The sequence below is a fragment of the Sceloporus undulatus genome, chromosome 3 (genome assembly GCF_019175285.1).
Source record: "Sceloporus undulatus isolate JIND9_A2432 ecotype Alabama chromosome 3, SceUnd_v1.1, whole genome shotgun sequence".
NCBI lineage: Eukaryota > Metazoa > Chordata > Lepidosauria > Squamata > Phrynosomatidae > Sceloporus > Sceloporus undulatus.
The window spans coordinates 28,373,908-28,398,268 of record NC_056524.1 but is presented as its reverse complement, the minus strand read 5'-3'; the positions used below and the strand labels follow the sequence as shown (position 1 = coordinate 28,398,268).

The following is a 24,361-nucleotide window of genomic DNA, read 5'->3' as shown; positions in this document are numbered from 1 at the left end:
AACACATCTCGAGGCTAGTGTACATGTTTTGCCGACCTTGTAGAAGCCACTGTAAATCACAGTGGTAGCTGGTGTCCATTGGCGATGTGGGGCAAAAGGTAGGGCAGTTAATAGTAGGTAAACCTGATAATACGAGCCAATTAAATCTGGCATTTCCCACCATATCTTTTTTGCTTGCAAAATTCCTATATACATTTACACTATGAATTGCAACTGAAGACAAGAAGCTCAAGGTGAAACTAATTTCACACAAAAACAGGCAAATCACTTGATAGAGCTCATTATTTTAAGGGAGAACTTCAATCTTATCACCATAATACACTTGAGCACTTGTTTGAAGTTATATTTATCTGCTATCACAGCAAACCATTGCATAGAAAAGGCAAAGTGAAGTTTGTGGAGTGGAAAAAGAAAGCAAATAGTCTTTGAATTCACATTTGTTTGCTACATATGCAAACTTCTTTGGTGAGAAAAGACCCACTGAGTCAAGTAACTTCAAGTAACTAAAAAGAAATAGGATGGCATTAATAGTGAAGAGAGGTGTAGCAAAAGCACTCAAGGGATATAATTCAAAATCTGACTGAATGGAAACCAAAACAATGGCCCACAGATTGGAAACACTCACTATACATTCCAGCCCTCAAGAAAGAGGACATCAGAGACCTAGCCAAGGCAGTTGATAACAGGGTGATTTAGAGGTCTCCCAGTCATGGGGTCACCATAAGTCGTAGTTGACTTGGCAGCAGTTAATGACAATAACAACAGCTTCAAAATCATGAGTGCAGACTTGGGGTCAGACAGAACTTCAGCACTAAAATGCCGTTTGAAAACTTTTGGTCTGAAGCAGCAAACACCATTGCACAGGTGTAGAAATTTAGGCACATAACTGTAAGAATTAAGTTCTGGAGGGGAAGGGAGAGATAGAGCATAGCTATTGTTACTAATACCCTTTTCTGAATTATTTGAATTTACTTTTAAATGCTGCATTTATGTGCAGATTTTTACCTTCTTCCAAGGATGTAGCCGGGGGTTGGGGGGTTGGGGGGTCAGGACCCCCCCCCCTATCAGGCCCTGCGGGCATTCAAGCTCCTTTCTTCCCCCTCCCCTCCATTAAAACCACGGCGAGGGAACAGAGGAAAGACAAAACAAAAGTTCCCCTTTTCCCTCTGCTCCGTGGCTTTAATAGAGGGGGGAGGGAGGAGGAAGGAGCTTGAACGCCAGTTGCAAGCTCAGAGAGAGAGAGAGAGTCCCTGTGACTCCTTTCGCTTTCGTTTCCTTCAGAGTCCGGCTTCCACTACTCCTCCTCCTCCCCCTTCCTCCCTTCTGCTTTTGCAGAAGAAGGAAGAAGAAGGGAAGGAAGGGAAAAAAGGAAGGAAGAATAAGAGGGAGGGAGAACTGAAGAAAAGAAGGAAAAGAAAGGGAGGAAGAGGAAGGGGAGAAAGGAAGAAAGAAAAAAGGAAGGAAGGAAGGAAGCTTCTGAAAGGAAATATAAAAGAAAGAAAAGGTGACTTCTAACTTTTAGCTGTTATATCCATGTACAATATAGTATAATAATAATAATAATAATAATAATAATAATAATAATATCCCTTACCCAAAATGCTGAGGATTAGATGTATTTTGGATTTTGGAGTTTTTCAGATTTTGGTATATTTATATACAGTATGTCTAATGGGATATTATACTGGGAGATGGGATCCATGTATGTTTCATATGCATCTCATAGACATAGACTGAAGGTAATTTAATGCACAATATTTTTAAAATAATGTTGTGCTTCTGCATACTGAGCTTCAGCAAAACCCTGAGACCACTATGCCTTGTATAATTCAATAATTCAGTAATTGATCTAAACCTTCAGGATTTCCAAGTCTCCTTGAGTTGGGGGTCAGACCAGATGCTCTCAGGGTCAATTTGGGGTTTTGGAAGTCCAGAGAAAGGAGACTCAGACGCTACTCTGGACATTTCTTCTGAGAATGGACTCATGTTTTCAAAAACAGTCATTTCTGGATTTTTGCAACAACAAAAAAGAGGTGGGTCTGTGATGCAAAAAGGCAAGAGGCTTCCTTCCAGCCTTGTTTTTTCTCTTTTTTAAAAGACAAATAGAATAAAATACAGTTAGCTGGCCCTTTTTCAGCATGTCAATGGGGATGCTTTGATGGAGAGTTCCTGCATGGCAGAATGGGGTTGGACTGGATGGCCCTTCGTGGGGTCTCTTTTAACTCTATGTTTTTATGATTAATTAATTAATATATGGAATCAATCTAAGATGATGAATCGTGGCTTTGGAGTCCTATGGCCCTGCTCCAGGCAATGCTAGACTGCAGGCCCCATCATCCAGCAGCACCACAGACTGATGGGAACTGCAGTTTAATAAGGCTGCACACTGCAGAAATAATCCAGTTCAACACTGCTTTAATGCTATGGAAAATCCTGCGATTTGTAGTATGTTGTGCCACCAGAGCTCTCTGACAAAGAAGGCTAAATGTCTCACAAAACTACAGTACCCAGATATTGTTGTTGTTGTTATTTTCTTATATCCCGCCTTTCTCCCAATATACAGACTCAAGGTGGTGATTTTCCATAGCATTAATCTATAGTATATCTTTCTACAATGTAGATGGACACCTCCATTACATAATTTGTTGAGGATGCTTTGACTGGTAGTTCCTGCATGGCAGAATGGGGTTGAACTGGATCAGGGCCCTTCTAGGGGTCTCTTCTAATGATTCCATGATTCTGTAGCACTCTGAGCCTACTGTGATTTTAATAGTTTTTAAATGTATAAAGGTATAAAGTCTTATAATGTAAGCCATGCACTGATGGACTATTGCACTATAATTTTTTATTGATTGATTTTATACCCTGCCTTTCTCCCAAAATAGGATTCTCTTAAAGGGGTTTGTTTAATATAAAAAGAAAGGAACGTATAATGGCTTGGAATTATAGATAGATAGATAGATAGATAGATAGGTAGGTAGGTAGGTAGGTAGGTAGGTCTTGGAATTAAAAGGTGTGTGTGTGTGTGTGTGTGTGTCTCAAAATTAAAAATCCCTCTTGGAAGTGGGAATGAAATGTGTGGATGCAGCCTGGGTTCGTAGCTCAGCTCAGATGTTGGAATACAGTGTCTCAAAGCAAGAGCAGAGTGTCTCTGAGCATGAACAGAGTGGCTGCCGCTCATTGCTTGAGCAGCTGCACTTTGCTTTATCGAGCTGAATTTATCTGATGTAAACACCTTCAGAGGAAGGACTCAGTTTGCATCTGCACTGAAAAAATAATCCAGTTTGATGCCACTTTAACTGCCCTTGGCTCCATGTTGTGAAATGCTGGGATTTGTAGTTTGTTGTGGCACCTTACAGATGACTCAACTACAGTTCCCAAGATTCCATTGCACGAAGCCATAACGGAAGTTAAAGTGGTGCCATCAAGGTGTCGAGGGTAAACGCTCGACCCTCTTTTTGTGTCGGGGGGAGGCTCTTAGCCTCTCAAAATGGTGGCACTTAGTCTTAACCCGCCCCCCTTCCCAAAATCCTGGCTACGTCCTTGCTTCTTCCTTGTTAATGCTATTCAAACAGATTTGAAAATTGTCTTTATGCAATAGCTTGTTCTTGCGCTTCATTTCTTTAGTAGCTTTCAGAGCAGCACTCTGCAAGAAAAGTAATCAAATTTACCAATTTATTTTGATAACCCATCTTTCTGTCTAACAAGGAACCTTACCAGAATACAATGATTAAAGAATGTGATAATAAAATACATAAACAGCACCATAAAACCTCTATTTTTAGCAGAGAAGCATCACAAATACACAATAAATCACAACCACCACAATAAATTATATTGGCAGAATTATAAACAAAAATCTCTATATTTGAAGAAATGCATATTGGTGTTTTAACAGGAAGTGAGCAACACTATTTCCTATTTTGATTCCAACTAATTTTAGCTGATTTTGAGAGAGTTCTAGCAAGTTTTCAAGTTATGTTGTGGGGCTGGGGAAGCAAAACTGCCCATTTTTAAAAAAAATCTTAAAAGGCGAAAGATTTATACGATCTGAAGAGAAAAATCTTAGGTGGGTCCATGGGTTTTCAGGCCACACTTTGGGGCTGCAAGGACTGAATGCAGCCCATGGACCACACTTTGCCCACCCCTAGTTTAAGCAAACTTCTAAAAACAATTTGCTGGAATTGGAAAAGTGATAAAACTAAAATAAACAGTACATGAAATGAATGTTCTCAAATGGGTATAGTATTTTGATTTCACAAGGTATTCATTCTGTGACATTCCTAAGAATTTGTAATATTGGGTATAAAAATTTTAAAAAATGAAAAATAATTTTAGAATGAGGCCCTTAGATAACAATTAGCTTTGTCTGAGAGCCAGAATAGTGCAGAAGTGGTAGTAGGGCTTGGGGAATCCAGTTCCAATCCCTACTGAGCCTTAAAATTCAACTTGGTGACCTTGGACCAGTTTCTCTCAGCCTACTTCAGAGAATTGTTGTTAGAATAAATAGGAAGGAGAGACAAGTATTATGTCTTGTTCATTTGGAGGAAAGACAAGATATAAATGTACCTTGTTGTTGTTTTTTTAAACTCATCAGGCTGCATCCGCACTGCAGAAATAATCCAATTTGACACCACTTTAACTGCCATGGTTCAGTGCTATGGAATTCTGAGAACTGTAGTTTTCTGAGGTATTTAGAAAGAGTCAGTCACTGAGAGTAGTGGGCAGGTCTGTTTTCTGCTGCCCCAGAGGATAGGGCCAGGTCTAATGGTTTGAAGGTACATGAGAGTAGATTTTGACTGAACATTAGAAGTAACATCTTGCCAGTAATCTCAGCAGTGGAACCAATTGTCTAAAGAGGTGGTGGGGTCTCCTTGTCTGGATGTCTTCAAAAAGAGCTGGACAGGTACCTGCTGGGAATGCTCCTGCTGGAGATCCTGCATTGAGCAGCAGGTTAGATTTGATGGCCCATGAGGCTTCTTCCAACTCTATATTTTATGTTATAGTGGGGAAGCATGTTACTGGTGTGCCTCCTCTGCTGCCCAATTATTGATGTGGACTTTAAGGCTGCTGCCAACTACAATTCTCAGAATTCCATAGCATTGAACCATGGCAGTTAATGTGGTGGATTATTTCAGTTGCGCAGATGCAGCTGTTATCTGTTTGTTTACAGCTTTTCCCAAATAATGTTAATAATAATAAATAAAACATTTATTTATATCCTGCTCTTCTGTAACAAGACAATCAGAGCGGCTCACACTAAAACATCCATATACAATATAATACATAAAATTACAATATCCCCCTTAAAAAGTATTAAATATATTACAATTAAAAGAGTTTTAAAATAAATTTATAATAAAGATAAAATAGGCAGGCTGGTAGTAAATATATGGTGTGAGAGAGTAATCATTCTGTGGCCAGGGAATTTATTCGGGAAAGGCCTGCCAGAAGAGATCCGTCTTGACAGCTTTTTTGAAGCTGTCTAAGTAGGTAATTTGATGAATCTCATCCGGCAGGCCGTTCCATAGCCTGGTCTTTATTTTAGGACAACTTGGCTTTTCTAATGTCTGTGTAGTGGTCTAATTGGATGGTCATATAGGTTTTATAACTTTAATGTTTCACATTTTCATTCATGTAACACAGAATGTGTGTGTGTGTGTTGAACTTGCCTGTCGACTTATGGTGACCCCATGAATTTCATAGGCTTTTGTTTGGCAAGGAATACTCAGAGATTTAAACAGGAATATTTTTTCACCCCATACCTTCTACATCTATAAGTATACATGGGTTTAGAGCACCCTAGTGGCAGAACTACTGAAAAACAACTTGAGAAACCTTTTATCATATATCAAATATTAATACACTATTAAAGGTAGAACTCTAAATGTATCTATACAGTGAGACTTACTCCTGAGTAAATATGTATAGAATTTCAGCCCAAAAATTAATAAGCTCATATCCTTTCTCTTGCTGTCCTGTACAACTCATCTTACATGAGCCAGTAACTAATCAAGCTGTTACTTTCCCTTATATGATCTCTAGTGCTCTGCCACTCAGGTTACAGAAGTTGTTTTTTGCTTTTTTGCATACCTGGGAGCCAACAGTTTGTATACTACATTTTTTTCCTCTATGAGTGAAAATAGTGAACCACAGTGATGCTACTTGTGTATAGCATGATGTCAGCATATATATGCAATGTGTGAGCGGGCTACAAATCCTCCCACTAATAGAGTTTGTATTCTTGGTGATATCTTGACTTATGTTGTCATTCTTATTTGTTAGGTTTATGCAGAATTTACAAACAGAGGTGCAAGAAATGGAATTCATCCAGTTTTCTAAAGGCCTAGTCTGCATGAGAAAGGAGGATTTTGTAGAGTGGTTGCTGTATTTCACTGAGGAAGAGAACAATGAAGTTTACTGGCAAAATGTGAAGGAGAGGATCCAAGGAGGAGAGGTTTGTACAGAGTAGCTACTTTTCTGAAGTGCATTTGAAAATCATTCTTACTCAGTGTTAAAGTATAATAAAACCATTATTTTCAGTATGAATTGAGTTTTTTGCAGTCTTTACCATATTGGATACATGTCTGTCATCTTCATAATAATCCATCAAATCCCTTATAATTTTTTTTGTCTTTTGCTTTAAAATTACAACTAACTCTGTTTTGTTTTGTTTTCTAGAGTATCAGTATGGAGGAATTTAAAACTTTCTGCCAGTTTACAAACCGCTTAGAAGACTTTTCAATTGCCTTGAAAATGTTTACTGTAGCCAGCCGTCCTGTTAAACAAGGTAAGTTCATGAACCTCATAGTTCTAAATTTACATGGGAAGAAAATATGGTGTACATGGCATTGGAATCTTTACATTGTAAAGCCATTGTATAAAATGCTATAATAATAATAATAATAATAATAATAATAATATTTATATACCGCCCTATGGCAAACCAATCCGGGCGGTTGACAACAGTAAAATATAAAATATAACAATTAAAAACACTTTATCCCTCCCCCCCTTAAGACAATATTAAACAGTATAACATATTAAAAACACAACATCAAGCATAAAAACAGCAATTAAAACCCTGATATCCCTCTGTTGATCCTCGACCATCACTGAGATGGGGCCACGGGAGGAATGAGGGAATCAGGGAACCTGGGCTGGGATGGTTAGTCTGGAAAGGCCTGCCGGAAGAGATCCGTCTTGACCGCTTTTTTAAAGCTGTCTAATGATGTTATCTGACGGATCTCATCTGGCAGGTTGTTCCAGAGTTTGGGGGCAACAGCAGAGAACGCCCTCTGGGAGGTCGCCGCAAGCCTAGATTTTAAAGGCTGCAGTAAGTTCTTCCCAGAGCACAGGAGCGTGCGGGGAGGATTGTACGGGAGGAGGCGGTCCCTGAGATAGCTTGGACCCAAGCCATTTAGGGCTTTAAAGGTGATAACCAACACCTTGTACTGGGCCCTGAAGCTGATAGGCAGCCAGTGGAGGGACCTCAAAACCGGAGTAATGTGGTCCCTCCTAGATGTACCTGACACAAGCCTGGCTGCCATGTTTTGAACCAGCTGTAATTTCCGAGTCAAGCACAGGGGTAGCCCCATGTAGAGTGCATTACAGAAATCAAGGCGTGAGGTTACCAGTGCGTGCACAACCGTCTCGAGATCCCTTACTTCCAGAAAAGGGCGCAGCTGGCGTATCAGCCGAAGCTGATAACAGGCACTCCTGACCGTCGCATTTACCTGATTTGTCATCAGGAGTGACGAGTCAAGGAGCACCCCCAGACTGCGAACACAGTCGCTGGAGGAGAGTGTGACCCCATCCAGGACTGGAGGTTGCAACCCAATTCTTGGTTTCGGGGCCGCTACCATGAGCACCTCCGTCTTGTCTGGATTCAGTTTCAATCTGTTTTTCCTCATCCAGCCCATTACCGCCTGAAGACATTCATTGAGAGAAGAGATGCCATCAGAATTCGAGGCCGACGAACGAGATACGGAGAAATAGATTTGGGTGTCATCAGCGTACTGATAACACCCACCACCATGACTCCGTATTATCTCACCCAGCGGCTTCATATAGATGTTAAATAACATCGGGGACAAAATAGCCCCCTGAGGAACCCCACAAGTGAGGTACCTCTTACTGGAGCTACAGTCCCCGAGTAGCACCCTCTGAGACCTGCCCGAGAGGAAGGACCGGAACCACTGCAAGGCAGTGCCCCCGATACCTAACCCCCTCAGGCGGTCTAAGAGGATGCCGTGATCTATAGTATCGAAAGCCGCTGAGAGGTCTAAGAGCACCAACAGGGTCACACTCCCCCTGTCAATGCTCAGACGCAGATCGTCGGTCAAGGCAACCATGGCAGTCTCAACCCCAAAGCCTGTCCTAAAGCCGGTTTGACATGGGTCTAGATAATCGGTTTCATCTAAGACAGCTTGGAGCTGAAGGGCAACCGCCCTCTCGATCACCTTGCTCAAAAATGGCAGCAATGACACTGGCCTATAATTCCTCATATCCAGGGGGTCTAGGGAAGGTTTTTTCAGGAGCGGCCTAACCGCCGCTTCCTTTAAACAAGATGGAATATGTCCTTCCCTGAAGGATGCACCGATGATTTTGTACCACTGCCTCTCAGTTCCTTTTTGATCAATCTTAATATACCAGATCAGCATCTCCTGACAAGCAGTACAGGTGTTAGAGAATTATTTGTTCCCAGTATTTGTTCTTGCTTATCTGGGGAAGCATGTACCACAACTGATTTCCGCTACCCTGGCTACTGATTTTGACAACTGGCATACAGCAACCTGCTACCTGCTTCAGGCCTTCAATATGAGAAGTAATAAATTGATTCCACCATACACTAAGGAATGACAAAGTTACTATTAAGAAATTATTGTACAAATTGGACCTAAACTCCTTTTAAAACTACGTTCCTTGACACTGCGTTTTACACCAAAAATGGCAAAAAAGTGATTTAAGAATCTTTGGATGTGCCTGTAGTTTGACTGCTTTTTAAATTGTGTACATACTCACCAGTGGAGAACTCTGTGCAGTTTCCTTGCCTGCAGATTACAAGTTTGTTTTTCACATGTTAGAAAAAGTGGTGAAAAGCTACAGTGATTACATGCATCAGTTTTCAGCCAGTGCCTGCAGTGTGTGAAATTGCCCTTAGATATCCTCTGCTTATCCAGATGTATGTGGGATGAATTTGCTTGCAGTTAACCATTAGAAGAAAGGCATTAGAACTGAAAGACTAAGAACCATCCTCAAGAATAATACTGTCTTCTGTCAATACCATGTTGGGCCACTCTTCTCATTGCTTCAGCCATACCTGTCCTTATGATTATGCGCATGTACACCAAGATCCAATGGTGTACCTCCATAGGATCCCCCTGCTTCATACAGAACTGGCATTTCCCCTCCCTCCAACAATTCCCCATGCACCCCTGAAACCTACTCAGGAATAGGCTTTTGTGAACTCTGAGGTTTGCAGCAGGAGGGGAGGAAAAGAAGGTGTCAGCCACATTGGTGTTGACTGCTGAATTAGACTGCTGGTTCTTGACCGTAAACCCCATCTGAATTTGATTTGTCTTACTACTTTAATATTATATGCTGAGTGTAACCTTTGCCCTTCTTTTCCCTCTATTCTACATACTGCAGTATTTTCACAAAATGTGAAATGATATTTTAGTATTGCAAAATTTATGCTGGAAAATTAACTCTGAGGCTGCAAGACAAAGGTTAAATGAGGAGGAAAGTGAGAAAAAAGCAGGTTTCTTAAATCATTTTGAATACTCAAGAAAGAACAACCATAAAAAATCATAAAGAATAAAAGTCATACATCGTGAAAAGGCAGGGCTATTTTTAAGACTTGTTAGACAAGTCAGTGTAATCCAAATGCACATTCACTTGAAAAGAAGATATTCTAATAATAATAATAATAATAATAATAATAATAATAATAATAATAATATTTATTTGTATACCGCCCTCTGGCAAACCAATCCGGACGGTTAACAACAGTAAAATATAAAATATGACAATTAAAAACACTTTATCCCTCCCCCCCTTAAGACAGTATTAAATAGTATAACATATTAAAAATACAATATCAAGGATAAAAACAGCAATTAAAACTAAAAACCCTGATATCCCTCTGTTGATCCTCAACCATCTCTAAGATGGGGCCACGGGAGGAATGAGGGAATCAGGGAACCTGGGAACCTGGGCCGGGATGGTTAATCTGGAAAGGCCTGCCGGAAGAGATCCGTCTTGACCGCTTTTTTAAAGCTGTCTAATGATGTTATCTGACGGATCTCATCTGGCAGGTCGTTCCAGAGTTTGGGGGCAACAGCAGAGAATGCCCTCTGGGAGGTTGCCGCAAGCCTAGATTTTAGAGGCTGCAGTAAGTTCCTCCCAGAGGACCGGAGAGCGCGGGGAGGATTGTATGGGAGGAGGCGGTCTCTAAGATAGTTTGGACCCAAGCCATTTAGGGCTTTAAAGGTGATAACCAACACCTTGTACTGGGCCCGGAAGCTGATAGGTACTTATTCTGACCAAATAAGCTTTTTTCTTCTTCTATAAAATGCAGTCATAACTTCTTCAAAGGCTTCATATAATGCTTATGGTCTGCAATACAGTAACTTCAGTAGCCCTCATGGATTTATATTTTGATAATTTATTAGCTATCACAATTCATATTGACTGTGTTTATATTCAGGAGGAGTAATTTATTTCTTCTTTATAGAGCACTTTTCCACTATTTAGTACCATAAATTGACCCATAGTCTCAGTTGTTGTTTTATTTTTATTTTATTTTTTATTCTTAGTATTTAATAAATTGTTCTTTTGCTAGCTGAATTCAAAAGAGCTGTGAAAGTGGTTACAGGACTGGAACTCTCAGAAAATATTTTGGACACCATCTTCAAGATCTTTGATTTAGATGGAGACCATTGCCTCAGCCATGCAGAGTTCCTTGGAGTTCTGAAAAACAGGATGCATCGAGGCTTATGGGTAACAGAATTTTGTTTCCTAAAATATTCAATAGAAAGGTTTAACTGTATGTCTAATCAATTAGTAAGACAACTTACCATATAATCCTATTTATTTGTGAAAATAGGTATTTCTATACTGTTATGTTTTTTGTAGGTGTAAGTTAGTTAATCTTCATTGTACATCCGTCCATATCATTATGTTTGTGTAAGGATGTTTTAAAATATAAAACTCCACTATCAAATTAGTCTGCATCATTCAGGACTAAACCTAGAGTAGATCAAAAGGGATTTAAATTAGCAGTGCCTAACATTCCCATTCATTTCAATGGACCTAGTTGAAGAAGGACTAATGTTGTATTTAAGTTTCAGTTTGCTCTGCCACAAGCAGAAACCAAGGGTGTAAATGCTATGGTGCTGGCAATAGACCAAAACCTAGGATTAGTAGCATCATAAGGTGATAAAACACCACAGAGGAACACAGAACCATTTCTCCATTTCGTGGAAACAACTCCTTCCTAAAACTGAAGAAATGACTCTTCTATCCAATCATAAAAGCAAAACCAAATTGTTTGGCTTACTAACACAAGACCACACCATTATACATGCCAATATTAGCTCTTAACATGTCTCTCTGTTATCCAAAGAAGGCAAGAATGGGAGCTTGTTTTCATTGAAAGGTCATTGGGAGACCAGAATGAAATTGACTACAGTGGTACCTCGGGTTACGAAATTAATTCGTTCCGCGGCTAATTTCGTAACACGAAAAACCTTCGTAACCTGAATTGCCATAGGCGCTAATGGAAAAAATAGCTCTCTGCTGCCCTCCGGTGGCGGCCTTTCCATTGAAAATAGCGCCGAGGTTTTTTCGTAACCCGAAAAAACCTTCGTAAGCCGAAACAATAAATCCCTATGGGATTTTTTCGTATCCCGAAAAATTCGTAAGCTGGGTAATTCGTATCCCGGGGTACCACTGTAGACATAACACTGTTTGCCAAATAATAGAATACGGATTTTCAGTCATTTAGACTTGTTGTATTAATAACTGTCTTGTTCACAGTGTAGTGTCCTACACTATAAGGGGAAAGGGTTGGCTGCTTACCTGCAACCATATTTTTTCAAGTGTTCCATCTATGCATTCAGATATACTGCTTCTGTGCTAGTGCAGAGCTCTCCTTCAGAACCATCTAGTAGAGCTTTAGAGTCTTGAAGAGAATTTCAAGTTTTCTTCTCTCTGTACAATCTTACCTCTGAGTTAAAAAAAAACAAAAGCCACATTGGAGTTAAGAGAATAACACAGATGTGTCTTAGAGGGGAAGAGGGTTAGTTATGTAAATTCACAGGTGATCACTTGAGGAATGACAGGTAAGCTCCATGCCCTTTTGGTGTGTGTGCTACACTGTTATGGGTGATATGAATAGCAAATACACCTGTTGACAGGTGAGAGAACAGAAGAGAGTAAAGTAGCACTTTACTTTACAGTGATGATGGATGAATGTTGTTTGTTTTGACCAAATAAGTGCTTTACAACAACAAGGCAGAGGAACATTTTTATGAAATGGCACAACTGTAGTCGTCTATCTTAGAATAGCTGCAAGATTGTTGAGTCAACAGCAGCATAACTAACTAGTAAGCCAAAGATGTACACTAGTCTTCACCGCCCACTTTAAAAAAACATTAAGAAGAGATTGGTTCATCTTTCCTGGATCCAAAATCTCAGCTGAAAATGCTACTAGGTTTTTCTAGAGAAAGAAATAAAGCCTCCATAAAAGGGCAGAGCAAGGAGTGCAGAATTCATTCAAAGTGACATTGAAGGTTTGAGTTAGAAAGTCAGTAAGAATGTTTCTTGTGATAGGTGAAAATTATAAACCATTTTGGTTTTTTGGTTTTTTTCAAAAGTTCATTTCTAAGGACCATACTATTTTTGTTATTGTTCAGTAACAAAGTTCACATTACACTCTTATTCAAGTATACAGCTCATTGTCCCTTCGCACTGTGGTTATAATCTCAAGAAAGGCTGGCTTAATGAACAGCAGTCACAGACAAGCAGAAGCTAGCAACCTAGGGGGACTCTGGAACACTTGTGAAAGAACCACAAGAAATTTTATGTATACAGGTCTGTAGATATTGATGTTAATGATGTCTATAGATATTGAAGTTGAAGACTACACAGAAGCCTCTTCCAGGGAACAGTGACATGTTAGAGTCAGACAGAACTAGGAATGCAGTCTCAGCAAAGCCATTAGAAGACAATGTAGTGACTTGCTTCATCTCATGCATCCACCTAGAAAAATGCAACTTAAATCCAGAGTGATAACTACTACTTTTTAAAAAACAGGTGCCTCAGCAGCAAGGAGTCCAAGGTTACTGGAAATGTGTGAAAAGAGAGACCATTAAAGGAGCAAAAGAAGTCTGGAAGCAAACAGGAAAAAGTCCTTTTTAAACATATCCATAAGAATGTGATTTTGCTACTATAAATTTTGCTTCACTTTGTGTGTACTGTATTTTGTTGATATGCTGTCCATATTACATATTAAAAAATCACTTTATAAGTTAAGTATTGAGCACATTTGTTTTCTCCATGTAATTTTGCAATATCTGTCAATATAATCGGGGGGCTGGGGGGCTGTTGTCTTAAGACTGTTATGATTTATAGCTTTTATAAAAAGTATTTCAGATATTACTGAAAGTTGTAAGAAACGGTTTTTATTAAAATTCTTATTTTGATCTGGAATTTAATAGAAATTATTGGAAGCATGAGTTGTGTAAAGGTGGCAAGTCTTGTTAACAGCACTAGAAGACTCAAAATGCTTTTCTCCCTTAAAGATTTTAAAAGAAGAACCATGAAGCCTCTAATGCCAGAATGAACGTTATAAGGCCAAATCATTTTGAAACTGTAATTCTCAAACCATGGATTCCTGGTCCAATAAATCTCCCTAGCATTGAAGTGATTCCAAGATGTCCAATTTTAAATATGCACATTATAAATAAAAAGGTAGCTTTTGACTTTTATAGCACATTACTGTTTTAATGTTTGAAATCTGTTGTCTAAGAAAGCATGTTTTCATCATCATCATCATATCTAGTATATATTCCTATAATTTGTACAAATATTTTTTCCAAGTTTTGTTTGCAAAAATGTTTGCTCAGCAAAACTCACTCCTATCTGAAAATGCTAAAATGTTTACATGGACTTAAAATGTGTAAATTGTGTGAATATGTATAAAGTAGAAATTCTAGGCAATTCAGAAATTAAAGAAAGCATCTCTTCCTGTGGATGTAAATACAATGGTTTCCGGTCTTGCTTCTCCCTAAGCTTCCATCAAGATCCAATGTATACATTGCTACCTTTGCTTACTAATATTTCCGTATGTGTTTTACTTCAGTACAGCTTGGTTATCTCAGGAGTGGGTGTCAAGAAAAATAATGACTTTAAAATACCATAAACTGGAATGTGGGGGAGAGGTGTTACTCAACTGCAAATAAAAAGACTGTGGACTATAAAAATGTAAGTAGATGGTTGACAAGGGTAGAAAGCCTTTTTCTCCACACCTTTTTCTTAGAGGAGGGGTAGAAATCATGTGGCCCTCCAGATGTTGGGCTGCAACTTCCAGCAGCCCTAGTAAGCCTACTTAAGAATGATGAGAGTTGCGGACCATCAATATCTGAAGGGCGGCATTCAAAAACATAGCTGTGTTAGTCTGGATTAGTATGCAAAGGGAACTTGTAACACTTTTGAAACTAACTGAGAGAAAGAAGTTGGCAGCATAATCCTTTGTAAATTTAAATCTGTTCCATCAGATGTATGAAGTGCCCAGGAACAATAGAGCAACAGAAATGTAAATTGAGGACATGATGATGAAGTAACAAGTCCAGTTTTAACAACAGTTATCAGGGGACAAAGGAGGAAAGATATTGCCTAAAGCTAATGTGAGAGATAACCATATGAAGAGATTTCTTGGAATATAGTGTGTTTCTGGCTGGGAACCACTAAGGAGATGTGATAAAGTGAACAAGAGAACCCTCATAAGCTGGAGTGTCAACTAGTGTTATAATATGTGTGGAAACCAAGAAACCATTTTCTCTGTTCACCCCACTGTCAAAAACTGGATTTTATGGATATATTCCAGTTCTTTTGTTTCTCTTTCCAATCTTCCTTTGTTGTTGTTTTTGTTCAAGGACTGTCGTTCTGAGGTCAAAGAGGGAATGTCCAGAAAGACTGAAATGTTCTGTAATTGATATTTGTATATTCTCATTCTTGGGAAAGTGCTTGTAAAGTCATTGGTCCAAATGCTGACTGCAACCACTATGGAGAATGGTTCCAAGAAAGTCATCCTGTCCTTGAGCAAAGGCTGTGTGCACCACTATCATGCCATAATAGACTCATACCTGAGGCTTGTGCTGTAATGGAGTGAACCTGAAGATCAGCCTTAAGTAAGAGAGTCTCCCTCTGAAAAGACACACCGTTGTACTTTCAAAAGAACGTCTCACATACCCAAATTCTCCCATTATTTTCTTGGTTACCTTCATGTGATGATGTGGGTCAGACTCCCCTACTTCAGAGAACCATGGACTGAATTCCAACTCTAGGGTGACTATCTGGCATCCAAAGTGGAGATGGTCTGCCAAGATTTGGAATTTATTCAGTTTTTTTCTTGGCCATCATGCATATCATCTATTCCTGCACTGTAGCAAGCTTACCCACTCAAAAGGATATAACACAAATTATATCCAGCTCTACATTTAAGAAGGCTTATGTGATAGAAGGACCTTCTGGGTTCTTTTTTTTTTCCTGAGCTAGATCTCTACATCTTAAATCCTCTAGAAGTGCTAGATCCCATCTAATCCTGGAAGCTAAGCAGGGTCAGGTCTGGTTAGTACATGGATGGAAGACTGACAATGAATACCAGGCGATGTAGGCTATATTTCAGAGGAGGAAACTAGCAAAACCGCCTCCGAGTATTCCTTGCCTAAGAAAACCCAATGAAATTCATGGAGTCACCATAAGCTGACAGGCTATTTGAAGGCACATACAGAAATGTATCTGCAGCTCCTGAGCTAGTTCCTCAAAGTCACTCAAAATATTCCTACGTACTGAACGAGCTATTGCCCGGTTGCCCTTTATATTTTCTGGCACATCATTCCAAAAATATATTGAAATGCTCAAAAGCAGAGTACATACCCCATGATCACAACCTTGTCATTATAAAAGACATCCTCAAAATGGAAACCTAGTCAGTTGAAATCATCAGGGTTCACTGGGTGTAAATGAAAGGTTAACTGTATGTTGCATTTAGCATCAGGCCCATACTGAGGGCCTAAGTCATACCTGCCATAGTATTAAGAGATGCATATGTGAGTATGAAGCTGAAGCTGTGGCATCATTGGATAATGGACCATTTGGAAATGATAAGTTATATATACATCTAAACTCCATTGGAACTTTCTTTGGTACAAGACTAAGGGGGCAAAGTATGTATGGTTGGGGAGGGGGCACTGGACCAAGATCCATCTTTCCTGAAACTCAAGTTAATTTGTTTCTAACAGTTTTCTTCATAGCTTATCTGGTTTAGTATTTGAGCCATAACAATTGGACTGTGGGGATCTTGAAGCCTAACATGAAAACACTCAGGAAAGGCTGTGTTGCTTATTGTGTCTTCTGCCCACTCACATGTGAAGCACTTGTAGGAACTGAATTTACACTGACCTGCATTGTAGGCCCAATGTATCTGTGAGCCCTTTCCCCCATACCTCACATGAGTACTTTTTGACTAGTTGCTCACTGAAACAAAACTGCTGTTGCAACAATTTTAAGGGAAGCCCTTAAACCATGATATTGGAGCTTAGCTCATCTTTGCAATCCCACAGGATGGAGATGTCCAGAGCAACTCTTATAAGAAACTGCTAATCATACTGAAACATATTGAAGCAGTATAGGCTCTAAGGTCCAAAACACACTGCAGAAATAATCTATCTTGAGTCCACTTTAACTGCCCTGGCTCAGTGTGAGGGAATCTCTCTGACTGAGGCGGCTAAATGTCTCACAAAACTATATTTCTCTAATTTTGCTAGCATGGAGTCATTGCAGTTAAAGCGGTCTCAAACTGGATTATTTCTGCAGTGTGTTTTGGACCTAAGATACCTTGGTAGTGAGCACTGATGTGGCCTGGGCCTTGAAGACCATACCCATGTAAATCAGCCAGCCAGTTTATAAAACTTCTTCCACCTTTGGGGTGCTTAAACTGTTCCAACTCCTTGGATGTTTCAACACCACATCCTTGACCAACACATTCAGTTACACTCAGAATGGAGAGCTCAATCAGGGGCATCACTGACTGCTGACCTTTTGGAAATGATAAGTCTAAACTCTCCTGGAGCCTTCTCCAGGTTTTAAAAAAGCAATGAGAAAGCATCCATATACTCCCACTCCAGTGGGAGAGAGACACTCCCATAATGACTGCACTGAAAGGAGCACTCCAAGGGTGGCTCAGCTGTGGAGGTTACAGTGCTGGCCAAGGGCAGGACTAGAGTCAGTAGGTGAGAGGCAGTTGGAGAAGGAGGAGAGATCAAGTCCGTCGGGCTGAACCACCACACAGGTGCAGCACCTAAGAAGTGCCTACCACTGGACTACTGACTGTCCAGATACTGACTGTCCAGCTGTGACACATGGACAGAGCCTCCCTGCTAGGAAGTAATCTCTCCAGATACATCTTCTGGAGCCACTTAATACCATCCTGTGCCACCCTGCTTATAACACTGCTGCCCAAATGTAGTCACTAGAGTCTGCTATCAGATCCTGCAGTGATGACTGAGTGGCCAGAGCAGGGGGAATAGGTGTCACTGCCACTGCAGTGCTATGCATAAGGCTTAAGGAGTTGCTGCTGCAGTAGTCATAAGTGTTGACAAGCCAGCACCAGTGGAAACTGCTCAAGAAATAACAGGATTCCTCCCAGGAGGTAATAATGTAGGCAGAAGGGTGGGAAACTAATAGGGATGAATGGATTGTATGCCCTGGGACTGCTTGGGTTTTACAGTGGTCAAACCTGAAGCAGCTGGTAGAGGTCTGCAAACTCAACCTGGTTAGCTGATTGCATAGTGACAGATGAAGCAGGAATGAAAGGACATTGCAACTGCCTTTTGCTGGAGAGGCTGTTGCCCCATGGGGATGAGAGGCTTCTGAGGGCTGTACTCGCATGCAGCTAACTGCCTCAATCCTTGGAACAATGTCACCCATTCTAGTGGGTGCTAGAACTAGAGGGGAGAATATTTTCAAACTATGGATGCAGAATCATACGGTGGGCTGATAGTATACTGTTTGGAAACTGGTCTCTCTTTAACTCTTGTCTGCAGTTTGGTCTGAAGGGAAAAAATATTCCTAGTTACCCACAAGGTGGAGCTCTAGGTCTTTTATTCATTTCCCTGTTAATTCGTGTATTCAGATACCAGCAAAATTGTTTCCAAAATGAGATGGAGAATATACATTTTTAATATACATACAAAATTATTTTGGAAAGCTAGCCCATACATGCAATCCAGAGAAATTTAGGCTCACTGGCTCTTTTCCTAAGCAAGCAATTAAAATACACCTATGTCATTGGTTTCAATGGGATACAATCCTATATCTGTGTATCTGGGAAAGTCTCATTAACTCAATGTATTTTTCCTCTGCGTAAACTTATCTAAATAGTACCTGCTATTGGGTTCTACATCCTCTGGATAGTTTTTCCTTTGTATTTCATTTTGTGCAATGTAGTCTTAATCCAAATTTGCTACCACATGTTAATACTGCATGGTTTGAACATAGGACTATGACTATGGAGATCAGGGTTCGAGTCCCCACCTGGACATGGAAATCTGCTGGATGATCTTAGACGAGAAAACCTCATGAGTCACCATAAGTCAGAAATTACTTGAAACGACAACAATGCTAATAATAGTATTTTGTTGTATGCATGCATTTAGCCATTGAGAAATAAGCTATGTTCTTCATCAGATGAAAGAGTTGTCTGCAGTGATAAAATCAAGATAATATAAATGGGAGGAACCCTCTAAAATTATTTTAGGCTTGTTTCCTTGAATCTAGACTTTCACTATCACTAATTTGTGGGGGAGATACGCTGCTGAACTACTGGCATGTTTACTAATTCATATCATAATATTAATAATAATATAATATCATAATATAATATGTTTTATTTATAAACCGCTATTCCAAATAGATCATAGCGGTGTACAAGAAAAATTTATAACAGTACAAGAAAAATCTACATTAAGATACACTGTATCTTCAGGCCAGCCCCTGATGACGCTGGGCCGGCCGCTCTTTCCCTCAATGGCCGAAAGTGACAGTTATGGAGGGGGGCACTCTGTCTTCAGGCCAGCCCCTGATGCGCTGGGCGGCTGCTCTTTCCCTCAACGGCCGAAAGATGACAGTTATGGAGGGGGGCACTCTGCTTCAGGCCAGCCCCTGATGACGCTGGGCCGGCCTGCTCTTTCCCTCAACGGCCGAAAGTGACAGTTATGGAGGGAGGGCACTCTGTCTTCAGGCCAGCCCCTGATGACGCTGGGCCGGCCTGCTCTTTCCTCAACGGCCGAAAGATGACAGTTATGGAGGGAGGGCACTCAGTCTTCAGGCCAGCCCCTGATGACGCTGGGCCGGCCTGCTCTTTCCCTCAACGGCCGAAAGATGACAGTTATGGAGGGAGGGCACTCTGTCTTCAGGCCAGCCCTGTGACGCTGGGCCGGCCTGCTCTCTCCTCAACGGCCGAAAGATGACAGTTATGGAGGGAGGGCACTCTGTCTTCAGGCCAGCCCCTATGACGCTGGCCGGCCTGCTCTCTCCTCAACGGCCGAAAGATGACAGTTATGAGGAGGGCACTCTGTCTTCAGGCCAGCCCCTGTGACGCTGGGCCGGCTGCTCTCTCCCTCACCGGCCGAAAGATGACAGTTATGGAGGGAGGGCACTCTGTCTTCGGCCAGCCCCTGATGACGCTGGGCCGGCCTGCTCTCTCCCTCAACGGCCGAAAGATGACAGTTATGGAGGGAGGGCGCTCAGTCTTCAGGCCAGCCCCTGATGCACGTTGGCCGGCCTGCTCTCTCCCTCACGGCGAAAGAGACAGTTATGAGGGAGGGCGCTCATCTTCAGGCCAGCCCTGATGACGCTGGGCCGGCCTGCTCTCTCCCTCAACGGCCGAAAGATGACAGTTATGGAGGGAGGGCCTCAGTCTTCAGGCCCGTCCCCTGATGACGCTGGGCCGGCCTGCTCTCTCCCTCAACGGCCAAAGATGACAGTTATGGAGGGAGGGCCTCTGTCTTCAGGCCAGCCCTTGATGACGCTGGGCCGGCCTGCTCTCTCCCTCAACGGCGCGAAAGATGACAGTTATGGAAGGAGGGCACTCTGTCTTCAGGCCAGTCCCTGATGACGCTGGGCCGGCCTGCTCTCTCCCTCAACGGCCGAAAGATGACAGTTATGGGGGGGGCTCTGTCTTCAGGCCAGTCCCTGATGCCGTTGGGCCGGCCTGCTCTCTCCCTCAACGGCCGAAAGATGACAGTTTGGGGGAGGGCACTCTGTCTTCAGGCCAGCCCCTGATGACGCTGGGCCGGCCTGCTCTCTCCCTCAACGGCCGAAAGATGACAGTTATGGAGGGGCACTCTGTCTTCAGGCCAGCCCCTGATGACGCTGGCCGGCCTGCTCTCTCCCTCAACGGCCGAAAGATGACAGTTATGGAGGGAGGGCACTCTGTCTTCACTATTAGAGTTGGACTAATGCTCCAGCAAATAGTAAGTATAATAGGAAAATCCATCATAGAATCACAGAGTTGGAAGGGACCCCAAAGGCCATCAAATTCCACTGCTGCTAGTTAAATAGTCAATGACTAAAGCACCCCTGAAAGCTGGCCATCTATTTGTTTAAACAACTCCAGCAACCGTTTTGAGCCCATCATCTTCTGAGGCAGTCTTATTCCACTGTCAAATATTTCTTAACCAGCATCAGCTGTTCCTAATTTGTTGTCACAAGCTTTCTTATAATTTGAATTCAGTGGTTTATGAAAATAATACCTCCAGTAACAACAGTATGGAAGTAAAAACAAAATAAAATTTTACAGTCAAGGTCCCTGACCTTGTGAAGCTCTCTAGAGAGAGAATATTCCTCCTACATTTTAGAAAGGGATTTTGATGGTTTTAATTAGCCCTTGTTATGTGCTCTCCGGACTTAGAAACTCAAGGGATAAATAACAGTGCAAAAAAAGACACAGGACAATCCCAGGAAATAGCCTTTTATGCCTGTCCCAAGACCATCTGATCCCCGTATCAAAAGACGTTTTCTGAGAGGTGGGAGGATGGGATGGATGAGACAACATTAAAGACAGATAACAGTGCTCAGTTTGGCATCAAAGAGTCCCAGAGAAAACCAGCCATCTTCATTTTGCCAAAATGTTTCTGGGCCTAAGTAACTGCTCATTGGGAGGGTTTCATTCGATTTGGAGAATAATGCAGATAGCAGGAGCTGTCGCTGCTTCAGTCAACAGTTCTAATGGTTGCAAACAGACCTTTAAAACAGTGGAAAGGGATGCTGTCCATGTGTGTCTACATTAATTTTTCCAAGGCTGAGGGAGCAAAGTTGCATATCCTTGCATTTTTGTGTGACACTTTATTTCCTTAGTATTATATGGCTTTCAGAAGCCTGCCCTCTAAAAAATTTATTTGGAACAAGGGACATTTAAAAATGAAACATGAGAAAGGCCAAAGGAATCAAAGGAACAAACACAACAAGTAATTTTAAGAGTATATTATTTGTTTTGTGCTATCACTGCCCTTATACTACTGACAATTCCATATGACTTGTCAGAAAGATTCCCCTTAATTTCTGTCTTCAATTGTTGTTGTTGTTGTTGAATTTATTATGAAATTATCTATTGAAATGCTTTATTATGGTCAAAGACAAGCATCAATATAAGATATAACATAGGAAAATAAAATAATACACATAAAAAGATTGCTTGCAATAAAAATCTGCCAACTAGAAATGTAAATAATTCATTTCCGTTACATTTAAGATAGCTTCAATTAAAATAAAATAAACCTTTATAGGCTTCTGCCCTTAAGAAATAATAAAAGTAGATTAGCGATATCAGATTTTTACCAGACATGCAGTACCAGACATGACACAATATTATGTGTTTAACTTTGATCAGTTGTTCTTTTCCTACAAGTGATTGCTAATGCAGAAAACTGTGCCACTTTATAAGTTATATGCGAGTTCCAGTCTGATAATAGGTAATTTAAGTAAAAAGCTTCAGATCTCCCAGGTACGTTCAAAAGTACAAGAGTGATCAAATCTCTGTGAGCATTGCCATAAAAAGGGCAATGAAACAATACATGTACAACATTTTCTGTATCTCCTGAGTTACAGGGCCATGTTCGCTCATGAACAGGAGTCTTACTAAATTTACCCTCCAGTAATGCTGATGGAAGAATGTTTAATGTAGCCAGTGCGAAAGCTATTCTATATCTGGGAATCAATAGGTTCCTGATGTAGTTTGGCACAGTATGCAGTGCTATACTGTCCCAGTAAGTAAAATATTTTGCGGACTGAGTTCTATGGTTTTGGAATTCTGTGTCCTTTATGCGCTGCATAATGGCTGTTTTAGCTTTAGAATATCCCATAGACTGAAGGGCGTTAGTCGTGAGTCCCAGATTTTGGAGTTTTGTAGTCAGAGAGTTTTTCCATTTAGGTTGGAAAGTATCTGCCAAAATTAATGGTGTTTGTTAAGTCCCACAGGAAGAAAAGTCAACTTTAGCCAGAAATAAACAGTAAGCATCAATATTCGGTCTCCAACCTGAGTATTACATTTGGGACGCATGTTGGAATTCTTGTAATTACTCTTAAAAATTTGGTTTGTGCTACTTCCAATGAGTTGTAATCATTAAGTGTGTACACCTGACGGCCATACAGCATCTGGGAAATTATTTTGCTGATGAATACTTGGATGGCTGCGGGGACATATTGGCCTCCTTTAGAATAGAAAAAGGAAAGAGGTGCTTTGGTACTTCTTTGGGCACTTGCAATGGCATGCTTCGTTTGCAGATTCCATGATTCTGTTGACTGGAAGGTTATCCCTAAGTATTTGTATGAGATAACCTGATCTATTTGATGGCTGTCAATCTGCCAGATTTATCCTGTGAAGATCAGGAATGCTCTGCAACTAAACCATTCCCAGAACTTCCCCATGAATGGTTTGTTGCTGGAGCATTCTTTGGGTCTTCACAGGATAAGTCCTAGATGAGCGCAACGTCATCTTAAAATCTTCAGCGCGATCATGTGATTATGCTGGGAGTATGCCTTTTACTCCTGGCTTTTCCCCCCCATCTGATAATCTGTTTTGTTGAAATGCAGCTTAATGGGAAATTATCTGGATTTTATCCAATAAATGAATAAGCACTGTAATTCTTACTAGGAATTATGCCTTGCTGAATAACACGGATCTTCTTGCTAAGTAAACATGTTTATGAAGATGTTAATGTTTTAATCATATTTGGAAGTGTGTGTGTATATACATGAGACCAGAACTTGATTTGCTTTGTCACGCTGAGTGTTCAGTAGGAAATGAAGGAAAGCTAGCCAGTTATTTCCATACCACAGCTAGATTGGCAGGACTCCTGGATGTGGAGAGGCCTGTCCTCAATTAAATTGTTTAGCCCTCTGTTAAAGGGCCTGAAGAGACAGGTCAAAATAAAGCTGCTTCAGATCACTTTGGAGGTATGCTGTTTAAATGCTTCTTACATCCTAAGAGATTGGAAGCCGCACCAAAGCCACGCTCCTGTCCTAAGGACTAGAGCACAGCTTTGGCAACGCTTCTTGCCTCTTAAGATGTGTGTGTAATTTTAACAGCATACCTCCAAAGTGATCCAAAGCAGCTTTATTTTGGCCTGTCTGTTCAGGCCCAGTTTCCATCACACTGTGCAGAAACAAATTCTGTGTTTCACTTACATACTGTACTGAGGGTGTGTTTGCAACAAATCACTTTTCTTTTGACCTGAACCTAGCAGCAATTAATTTAATTATGTTCTCTGTGTGAAGCCAGAGAACACATTTAAGACAGATGAAGAGAGAATTACATCTCTGAAGCAGGGGTTCTTGCATCTCTCATGATTTGGGAGAAATTTCTGAACTGACCAATGTTTTTGCATAGGTATATTAATTCCAAAAACAAAGACTGGCCTGTTTAAGGTGTACTAAGAGTGATCAATTAAATTAGTATTCATGTTCATATAAATAAGATGCAATTTACAGATTAGGAGAAAAGCCTAAAGTAAATCACATTCATCTGAAACACTGTTTGTACTATTCTAGTATAATAATATTCTTTAAGATTATT

The 24,361-nt window shown here is 40.8% G+C and overlaps 1 protein-coding gene across 2 annotated transcripts in view; it reads left to right on the top strand.

The window, feature by feature from the left end:
• MICU2 (mitochondrial calcium uptake 2) overlaps nt 1-13,988 on the top strand; it is a 116,032-nt gene extending 102,044 nt beyond the window's left edge. For both annotated transcript variants that reach the window (XM_042459308.1, XM_042459309.1), the window contains exons 9-12: nt 6,286-6,457; nt 6,682-6,790; nt 10,847-11,004; nt 13,321-13,988. In XM_042459308.1, coding sequence (XP_042315242.1) covers nt 6,286-6,457; nt 6,682-6,790; nt 10,847-11,004; nt 13,321-13,425 — 544 coding nt within the window. In that variant the 3' untranslated portion in view covers nt 13,426-13,988. The remainder of the gene's footprint in view (nt 1-6,285; nt 6,458-6,681; nt 6,791-10,846; nt 11,005-13,320) is intronic.
• The last annotated feature ends 10,373 nt before the right edge of the window (nt 13,989-24,361 follow it).